The sequence below is a fragment of the Coregonus lavaretus genome (genome assembly GCF_964263955.1).
Source record: "Coregonus lavaretus genome assembly, contig: HAP1_SCAFFOLD_1012, whole genome shotgun sequence".
In the NCBI taxonomy this organism is placed as follows: domain Eukaryota; kingdom Metazoa; phylum Chordata; class Actinopteri; order Salmoniformes; family Salmonidae; genus Coregonus; species Coregonus lavaretus.
The window spans coordinates 167,501-178,110 of NW_028161180.1; the positions used below are offsets into that span (position 1 = coordinate 167,501).

Genomic DNA, 10,610 nt, shown 5'->3' on the forward strand with positions numbered 1-10,610 from the left:
AAGAGCATACAGGTTTCTCTTGACAAAGTGTAGAGTCAAAGAGAGCAAGGTTAGTCTTGTGAGAGAAACAAAATAACAGGGCATGTGGCGACAAGATAAGAGGGCGGGCAGAGAACGCTACCTGCAAAATGTCGACGTTCTGATTGGCAGATGACAACGTCACTCATTTTTAAGTCCTCTTCACAGCCAGGAACACACTGAGCACAAGTGTTGGTATTCAGCCTAGTGAGCCTACTACCTGGCCAAGGTCTTGTCCGCGGTCCCTAGCCTACAAAAAACAACGCAGATGACCGGCGAGGTCTTAACTGTTACTTATCGATGATGGCCTCGCAGAAAGGGATGTTTGCTGGGGTTTTACTTTGTCTCGGTGAGTTTACTGATCTGATATAATTTCATAAATGTCTCTATGTTACACTGCAAGAGCCACACCCATGTGTTTTTTAGGGAAATGTCTCTCCTTTATAGACATTTCTACTGTATCGGCGTCACCTCACTTGTTCAGCTCATCTTGTTTTGTACAATTGGTAGAATAGGATGCACTTACATTTGATGAAAAAGCAGAAAGTAAAAGAATACAATACATTTTGTATTTACTGCCTAGTGTCCAGAGAAGAAGAAACAGAGAGCAGCAGCATTTAAAAATCCTTCAGTTTGTTGATGCACCTGTGCGTCAATCTAAGTAACATAATAAAAAAAAAAAAAGCCCAGTCAAAATCCATCAATTTAAACGAGAGATATCCGTTTTTTTTTGCATGGGCTGTGTCTCAATCAACCGCATACGCCTATGTCGGCCTTCCGCATCTGCCGTGGAAGGTGTCCGAGCTACACCTGTGTTTGTCAGACCATGAGACATCCCGGAAATCGGTCTTCTCACGAAAACGTCTGAAGCATCCGAACGGTTTGGCCCTACAAACTGTTTTGGACTCGTCTGAAGGAAATCCATACAAACGAATGGAAGTATGGAGGTAGTTTTGTGCCGACAAAAATAAGGGGTTAAATATGCACAAAAAAAGCTTAAATATTTCCTGAGCTTTCTTATCTCCTAGATATGACACACGTCAAAACCTTATTCCTTATGATTCATTTTATGACTATTTTTTTTTGCCATTTATGAATATGTTATTCAATGATTTCTATGGGCTATAGTAGTAACGGCCAAATTCAAAATGTTATCAAATAATTGTATTATTATTATTTTAGGGGTCCTAAAATTCCAAATCAATTAGCTAAATTATATGACCATCTTAAAACAATTCCATATGTTAGCTTAGTACCATAACCCTAGTAGCTAACCCTAACCTTAGGTAGAGGTGTTATTTCATAGTGTTGATGTCTTCACTATTATTCTACAATGTAAAAATTAGTAAAAATAAAGAAAAACCCTTGAATGAGTAGGTGTATCCAAACTTTTGACTGGTAGTGTAAATATATATGACCATTTTATAAATGATATAATTGCATGATATGATTGCATATACAGTTGAAGTCAAAAGTTTACATACACCTTAGCCAAATACATTTAAACTCAGTTTTTCTGACATTTAATCCTAGTAAAAATTCCCTGTCTTAGGTCAGTTAGGATCACCACTTTATTTTAAGAATGTGAAATGTCAGAATAATAGTAGAGTGATTTATTTCAGCTTTTATTTATTTCATCACATTCCCAGTGGGTCAGAAGTTTACATACACTCAATTAGTATTTGGTAGCATTGCCTTTAAATTGTTTAACTTGGGTCAAACGGTTCGGGTAGCCTTCCACAAGCTTCCCACAATAAGTTGGGTGAATTTTGGCCCATTCCTCCTGACAGAGCTGTTGTAACTGAGTCAGGTTTGTAGGCCCCCTTGCTCACACATGCTTTTTCAGTTCTGCCCACACATTTTCTATAGGATTGAGGTCAGGGCTTTGTGATGGCCACTCCAATATCTTGACTTTGTTGTCCTTAGGCCATTTTGCCACAATTTTGGAAGTATGCTTGGGGTCATTGTCCATTTGGGGTCATTGTCCATTTGGAAGACCCAAGCTTTAACTTCCTGACTGATGTCTTGAGATGTAGCTTCAATATATCCACATAATTTTCCATCCTCATGATGCCATCTATTTTGTGAAGTGCACCAGTCCCTCCTGAAGCAAAGCACCCCCACAGCATGATGCTGCCACCCCCGTGCTTCACGGTTGGGATGGTGTTCTTCGGCTTGCAAGCGACCCTCTTTTTCCTCCAAACATAACGATGGTCATTATGGGCAAACAGTTCTATTTTTGTTTCATAAGTCCAGAGGACATTTCTCCAAAAAGTACGACCTTTGTCCCATGTGCAGTTGCAAACCGTAGTCTGGCTTTTTTATGGCGGTTTTGGAGCAGTGGCTTCTTCCTTGCTGAGCGGCCTTTCAGGTTATGTCGATATAGGACTCGTTTTACTGTGGATATAGATACTTTTGTACCTGTTTCCTTCAGCATCTCCACAAGGTCCTTTGCTGTTGTTCTGGGATTGATTTGCACTTTTCACACCAAAGTACGTTCATCTCTAGGAGACAGAACGTGTCTCCTTCCTGAGCGGTATGATGCCTGCGTGGTCCCATGGTGTTTATACTTGCATACTATTGTTTGTACAGATGGACGTGGTACCTTCAGGCGTTTGGAAATTGCTCCCAAGGATAAACTAGACTTGTGGAGGTCTACATTTTTTTTTCTGAGGTCTTGGCTGATTTCTTTTGATTTTCCCATGATGAAGGTAGGCCTTGAAATACATCCACAGGTACACCTCCAATTGACTCAAATTATGTCAATTAGCCTATCAGAAGCTTCTAAAGCCATGACATCATTTTCTGGAATTTTCCAAGCTGTTTAAAGGCACAGTGAACTTAGTTTATGTAAACTTCTGACCCACTGGAATTGTGATACAGTGAATTATAAGTGAAATATTCTGTCTGTAAACAATTGTTGGAAAAATTACTTGTGTCCTGCACAAAGTAGATGTCCAAACCGACTTGCCAAAACTATAGTTTGTTAACAAGAAATATGTGGAGTGGTTGAAAAACGAGTTTTAATGACTCCAACCTAAGTGTTTGTAAACTTCCGACTTTAACTGTATATATATTAAATTATTATAATGTTTTATTTTTAATACTGAACATTTTCAAATTATCCAATGGATTATGTTCATTTACTGGTAAAATAAAAAAAGTGGAGGTACAAAAACCTAAATTCTATTTTAATTAGCTCCATGGCTCAGGTGGCCAAGTGTACGCTACGGCGAAAAGCTGTTTGGCTCAGCTCAGTCGCGACTCGCAAAGAGGAAGAACTTTGCAGGTGTTTCTGATTAACATACAATGCCATGCTGGTGGGTGGTAACATTCAAATAAAACCCAACCCTGAAAAGAAATGTAGACTGAAAATGTATTAGCACATCATGTCATAGGGGAAACACACAGCATTGGCACGGAAAATATTCAAAGTCCCCACTTCGGATTTCCCACTTCAAGCCCAAATATATCATACTTTGACTAAAACAATTACTTATTGAATTGTTGTGCAACATCATGGGCATTATCTTTCAGTCTGAAAAAATAATAATTCCTCTCTTGTGGTACTTTAAGGTTTCATCTCCTTCAAGTTGGTGGCAGCTCATTTGCCATTAATTTTCGTGTTACAAAGCACTGTCACGACTTCTGCCGAGGCTGCCTCCCCTCCTTGTTCGGGCAGGTTTCGGCGTTCGTCGTCACCGGCTTACTAGCTACTGCCGCTCCCATTCTCATCACTCCACTTGTCATGTCTTGTCTTGTCAATCACACACACCTGGTGCTCATTCCCCTAATTAGTATGGGTATAAGTGTTCGCTCTGTCTCCTTGTCTTTGTGAGTGATTGTTCATTGTGGGAAGAGACTCGCTCATTGAGATACTCGCTCATTGAGATACTCGCTCATTGAGATACTCGCTCATTGAGATACTCGCTCATTGAGATACTCGCTCATTGAGATACTCGCTCATTGAGATACTCGCTCATGTGTTTTGTGCCAGGGTTGATTTTCCCCTTTTTCATTACGGTTGTTGTATTTTGTGTTTGGTCAGGTTGGATTGTTTTCCCCTGTACCTGTTTCGAGTGGCGCTGTTAGCGCATTCAACTGCTGTGAGGAATAAACTCTGCATTTCCCGATTTGACTCCTGACTCCGTCCATTATTCACCACTTAATCTTAACAGTGCTCACCTCCTACAGCTCTATGCCTCCAGTGTCTGTAAAACCTGTCTTCCTGTCTCCCTGTTTCTTCCTGTCCTGTCCTCCTGTTTGTCTCTCTCTGTCCCAGTCGTGTCCACAACTGTAGCTTTACAGGTGTCCATCCCTGAGCGTATCTATGAGTTCGCCAGGGGAGACAACATCACTATACCATGCAGCTTCAAACCCAAGAACCCAACCAACAGTCTGGTCATCATATACTGGTTGGCAGAAGCAGACAATCCAGAAGAGCCAGAGGTAATAAATCAGCCAGAAACTGCTCTGACCAGCCCTGACTATTACGTCCAGTGGGGTTCAATTATTGATCCCCTTGATAAAGGGAGGTAGCTCAGTTGATAGAGCATGGCGTTTGCAACGCCAGGGTTGTGGGTTCGATTCCCACGGGGGGCCAGTATGAAAAGAATAATGTATGCACTAACTGCAGTTCGTTTTGGTTGTGTTTCAGATTATTTATTACTCCTGAGTGGCGCAGTGGTCTAAGGCACTGCATCGCAGTGCTAACTGTGCCACTAGATCCTGGTTCGAATCCAGGCTCTGTCGCAGCCGGCCGCGACCGGGAGACTCATGGGCGTCGCACAATTGGCCCAGGGTAGGGGAGGGAATGGCCGGCAGGGATGTAGCTCAGTTGATAGAGCATGGCGTTTGCAACGCCAGGGTTGTGGGTTCGATTCCCACGGGGGGCCAGTATAAAAAAGTATGTATTCACTAACTGTGAGCGTCTGCTAAATGACTAAAATCTAAATATTTGGTGCCCAATAGAAATGAATGGTAAATTGTCACTTTTATTATAAATAAGAATAGAAGATGTTTCTAAATACATCTACATTAATGTGGACGCTACCATGATTACGGGTAATCCTGAATGAATCGTGAATAATGATGAGTGAGAAAGTTAGAGGGTCAAAGATCATACCCCCAAGACATGCTACATTCTCACCATTACCAATAACAGGGGAGGTTAGAATTTGTGTTAACATTTTTTATTTTTTATTTTACCTTTATTTAACTAGGCAAGTCAGTTAAGAACAAATTCTTATTTACAATGACGGCCTACACCGGCTAAACCCGGACGACGCTGGGCCAATTGTGCGCCGCCCTATGGGACTCCCAATCACGGCCGGTTGTGATACAGCCTGGAATCGAACCAGGGGGTCTGTAGTGATGCAGTGCCTTAGACCACTGCGCCACTCGGGAGCCCATGTTGTACATGTTGTTGTTGTTGTTGACATTGTTGTTTCCAGATATCCATCCTATCCTACTACTCTACTGGTGATCTGGACATCAGTGACAGGTATGACGGAAGAGCTTCCCTGGAGCAGGACATAGCTAAAGGAATAGCCAACCTGAAGCTCTCCTCCATCGGTCTCCAGGACAACCGACAATACGAGTGTCGGGTCTCCATCCCCAAGGATGACGAGGGTCAGCTGGCTGACACCGCCCGCCTGGTGGTCCTGGGTAAAAAACAATGACTTCCATAGAATGAAGTAGAATTACAGAATATTACATAATAAACCCTAGAATGTAGCTTTCATTCCGCTTTATTCCATAATAAACCTTAGAAATCCGTAAAGTGTCGCATGTTGATGATAGTGTTTAACCTAACATTGCAAAAATATTGTGTACACAGTGGCTCCCTCTGTGCCTATCTGTAAGATCAATGGGAGGGCAGAGTACTTCCAGGACATCACTCTCACCTGTCTGTCTGAAGAGGGCTCTCCTCCTCCTATCTACAAGTGGCAGGGCTACGACGTCAAAAACATGCCCCGAGCACCTGCACCCAGGACAACGGAGAGTATGTAGTGTCTGTGTGTGCTTGTTCAGTTTGAGTTCATATGTATGTTGATATGACCTTGACCCTGACCTAACACATTGTATCCATCTCTTCCAGAGGATGGTGTTCTGTCTCTCTTCAACCTCACCATGGAATCCTCAGGATACTACGTCTGTACCTCTTCTAATAAGATCCGCAGTACCAAATGCAACCTGACGCTGTCTGTCATGCCACGTGAGTGTGCAACACGAGACTGTGTTAGCCTGATGAGCTAAAGCTTAGGCATTATCTCTGGGAGCTAACACAAATGTTCAGATCTGAGGCAACATAACCATCACATGAGGCTGGTCCTGTAACAGGATACATACAGACACATTTTATCAATAGAAATGTATATTCCTCTACATCTCCTCCTCACCTCTCCTCTCCTCTCCTCCTCTCCTCTTCACCTTTCCTCTCCTCTCCTCTTCACCTCACCTCACCTCTCCTCCTCTCCTCTCCTCTTCACCTCTCCTCTTCACCTCTCCTCCTCACCTCTCCTCCTCACCTCTCCTCTTCACCTCTCCTCTCCTCTCCTCACCTCTCCTCTCCTCTTCACCTCTCCTCTTCACCTCTCCTCTTCACCTCTCATCTTCACCTCTCCTCTCCTCCTCACCTCTCCTCTCCTCTCCTCCTCTCCTCTTCACCTTTCCTCTCCTCTCCTCCTCACCTCACCTCACCTCTCCTCCTCTCCTCTCCTCTCCTCACCTCTCCTCTCCTCACCTCTCCTCTCCTCACCTCACCTCACCTCTCCTCTTCACCTCTCATCTTCACCTCTCCTCTCCTCTCCTCTCCTCTCCTCTCCTCTCCTCTCCTCTCCTCTCCTCTCCTCTCCTCTCCTCTCCTCTCCTCTCCTCTCCTCTCCTCTCCTCTCCTCACCTCTCCTCTCCTCCTCACCTCTCCTCTTCACCTCTCCTCTTCACCTCTCCTCTTCTCCTCTCCTCTCCTCTCCTCTCCTCTCCTCTCCTCTCCTCTCCTCTCCTCTCCTCTCCTCTCCTCTCCTCTCCTCTTCACCTCTCCTCTCCTCTCCTCACCTCTCCTGACCTCTCCTCTCCTCTCCTCACCTCACCTCTCCTCTCCTCCTCACCTCTCCTCTTCACCTCTCATCTTCACCTCTCCTCTCCTCTCCTCTCCTCTCCTCTCCTCTCCTCTCATCTCTCTCCTGTAGCGTCTATGAACATGGGTTCAACAGCAGGTATCATTGGAGGCGTTGTGGTTGGTGCTCTGGTGCTGCTCATCATCCTCATCTACTGCTGCTGCTGCAGGAAGAAGGAGGAGAAAGCAGAGGAGTACGCTATGGGGTACGTATGGTCTGACACACACACAGCAGGAGAGCTGAGATGGTGAGAACAGACAGCGTGCTGAGTCTCCTGTCCTCTGATATGTCCTCAGGGTTCCAGAGGGGGAGGAGTTCCACGACATCAAACCCGTGGTGAACGGCGAGGTTCGCCAGACGCGCAGCACGGAAGACGACGATGACGACGACCACCCACCGAAGATCGTGGACCGGCGCGACCAGTACAAGGAACGCAGCGAGAAGGACTACGATGACCGCCGCAGCGACTACGATGACCGCCGCAGCGACTACGATGACCGCCGCAGCGACTACGATGACCGCCGCGAACGCTACGGTGACCGCAGGAACCAGGACGACCGCTCCTCTGACCGCCGTGACCAGTACGACCGTGACCGTGGTTACGATGAACGCAGCGACGGCGGACGGTACAGTGACCGTTATGATGAGCCCTATGATGACCGTGACAGACCGCCCAGTGTACCGGCCAATAAACCTGCTAAGCCTTCTACAAATAGAATATAATATAATCACTTTATTTTTCCCGCAAGGGAACTTCTTTTTAGAGTGGTTCAAAATATAAATAAATAGCGTAAACATAGTAGCTAGGTTAGGCTACACAAAGTGGCTAGCGACTAGGCTGAACTTAGTTACATAAATAATAGAACAACGATAAACACAACATAACATTTTTTAAAGCCTATATATCAGGGATCATCAACTAGATTATTTTTTTATTTAGTGGAAGGTCAGAGGGCCGGAACATAATTACAAATCATTTGTAGACTGCAGATTGACTGCAAGATGCCAAAACATATATCATATTTGACGACAAATATAATAATTTATAACCTTGCTTACATTTGTATACGATCACATATACTGTATATCTCTCTCTTATATGTGGGAAAACTTGAACAGATTTCCAAAAAATAAAATCACTTGGGGCTGATTTCCTGGGGTTTGTACAGTCTTATGTCCAACAATAAAAATGATAAAAATACAAATATATATTATGTATTTTTTGCTCAGAAAACTTGGGAGGCCAGATAAAAGGGTCCGCCAGTTGGGGAACCCTGCTATAGACTATGATGACTAAAGATGGAGCGGCATTGTATCACTGTTATCTATGTAAAGTCCTTTGATTGAAGGCACGTGGCCTCAAATTGGTGACAGTTCAGTAGTCAGAAAGCGAATTGAAATGCTGATTCAAGATTTGAAAAGTGCCATTTAGTATTTTCAATGAGGATTTTTTTTAAATCGGAATTTCAATTTGCTTGCTGTTACAAGCTGCCATTGCCTGAAAAACGCTGTGTATCAATTCTCAGTGTAGCTTATTGGATAATTGATTTTGCCACCTGCCTTATTGTCTACTGTTGGTTGGATTTTTATGTCAATCTCAGGTCTTGTCCGTTTGAGAACCACGTGCCATTTGGTGACGGTTTATTTGTTTTTATCAACTGTAGATTGCTAATACCTCCTCTAATGTGAAAAGTTGGGGTTACATTGAATTAATAAAGTTGTTAACCTTTTAATAGTTGTTTTTATTACTTAGAAGTACTGTGTTCTGTTTTGTACATCTATGTTGCTTCATGATGCTTGTTAATACACAGTTCTTCAGCTGTGAGTAGTGTAGTGTCAGGTGTCTCAGGTGAGTCGTCATTAACGTATTCAAACCATGACTTGTTTTTGGAGAGAGAGAGAGATCAGGCATTATGAAAGAGAACCTAGAGCCCCATTTAAGAAGAGAGAGAGAAACTAGATTCACTGTGTGGCATGTGCCTGTCGTTTCACTTCCTCATTATAGCCTGAGGCCAGACAACATACTCACTAAACTGGTGCATAGGAAGTGGCTTTCTTCCTTATTGGGTCACGACCTATTAAATGGGTCTGTCTGTCTGAATGAGGAGTTGTTTGTTTTTAATTCTAGGGAAGGGTAGATAATCTCGCCTTTAATCTTTGCCAAAAATGTCTAACATTTATTTTGTTTTTATGCATTTGTAATGTACAGGGACACAATTTAACTAGTTAAAACATAAAATGTTTGAGGTTTTGGTTAGATGTGATGGTAAAATTATAAACCTGTAATTAAAAATGTATCATGTTTCTAATCAGTGTACAAATGTTTTCATTGGGATTAAAGTTAATTTATATTAAAGCCAAATGTTGTATCTATTGCAAGGCCCCAGTGTGTGTGGTTTCAGTGCAGACAAAATAATGTTGCCTCTTTCTCTTTCGCTCTAGAAAATGAATGTACAGAACCTAAAGAAACGACAGAGGGCAGCAATGCACCTTGACTAATTTCTCTTCGTTGTGGGACCGTTGTCTCGTTTATCTCTCTCACAGATTAGCCTACGGTGGTACCGTCGATTAGTTTGTAAAAGCGGTGGAACGAACTACTCGTTGAATTCCCAATGTGTTATCACTATGCTTTCAACCATCTAAAAGCACAACAAAATTATCAATGTAAAAACAATGTCTGGTTTTTGGTTTAGTTGTCATCTAAATGTGTTATCACTGCGCTTTCAACCATTTAAAAGCACAACAAAGTTCAAATGGGAATCCAATGTCAGATATTTATTTTTATACGACTTAATATGTTATCACTGTGCTTCATCTAATAGCACAACCGAATTACCTGGATTGCAGTTGAGATTACATCAAAAGCACATAATGCAAGTGATTAATGCTGTTCGAGATTCTGCACAGATTATTATAGCAATTGAGAAGATCTCTCCAAATATATCCTGCGTCCTTTGCATGCTATCTTGAACAAGATTTGGTATTCAGCCTAGTGAGCCTACAACCTGGCCAAGGGTTTGTCCAGTCCCTAGCCTAGGAAAAAAGACTCAGATGACCAGATTACATTTAAACAAAGTTGAGTCAACCAGTTTGTGCCCAATGGGCTGCCTTTATTCTCGATTATAAATATGCGCCCATCGACTAAGAGGCATTGTTAAATGAAATCGATTTCTAATAAAACACAATTTTGTATCCACCTGCACTAGGATACTAGTGGTCGTTCTTGAATTAAGGTGTCATTTGGGCATGGCATTCTGGAAAAAAATGAACTGTATTTTTCTAGATTTGTTTTTATTTAAATGGATTTGGGGTACATCTTCCCATTCTAAATCAACTAATGGTAGCTTAATGTCTTTTCCTATTTTATACCATTATGATGACATTGTTCCACCAGTAGGAGTAGCAACACCAATTACAGAAACAACAATGAGACATTTTAGGTCAATTATGATTTTCTGAAATGGAGGCCACAAA

At 42.7% G+C, this 10,610-nt stretch overlaps 1 protein-coding gene across 1 annotated transcript in view; it reads left to right on the plus strand.

Annotated features, from left to right (window-relative positions):
* The window catches only part of LOC311121049 (cell surface A33 antigen-like), a 9,687-nt gene extending 178 nt beyond the window's left edge, over positions 1-9,509 (plus strand). Inside the window, exons 1-7 of the mRNA XM_084195588.1 lie at positions 1-367; positions 4,301-4,467; positions 5,472-5,685; positions 5,858-6,022; positions 6,119-6,235; positions 7,209-7,341; positions 7,433-9,509. The exon at positions 1-367 is cut by the window's left edge and continues 178 nt beyond it. Coding sequence (XP_084051714.1) covers positions 319-367; positions 4,301-4,467; positions 5,472-5,685; positions 5,858-6,022; positions 6,119-6,235; positions 7,209-7,341; positions 7,433-7,859 — 1,272 coding nt within the window. The 5' untranslated portion in view covers positions 1-318 and the 3' untranslated portion in view covers positions 7,860-9,509. The remainder of the gene's footprint in view (positions 368-4,300; positions 4,468-5,471; positions 5,686-5,857; positions 6,023-6,118; positions 6,236-7,208; positions 7,342-7,432) is intronic.
* The last annotated feature ends 1,101 nt before the right edge of the window (positions 9,510-10,610 follow it).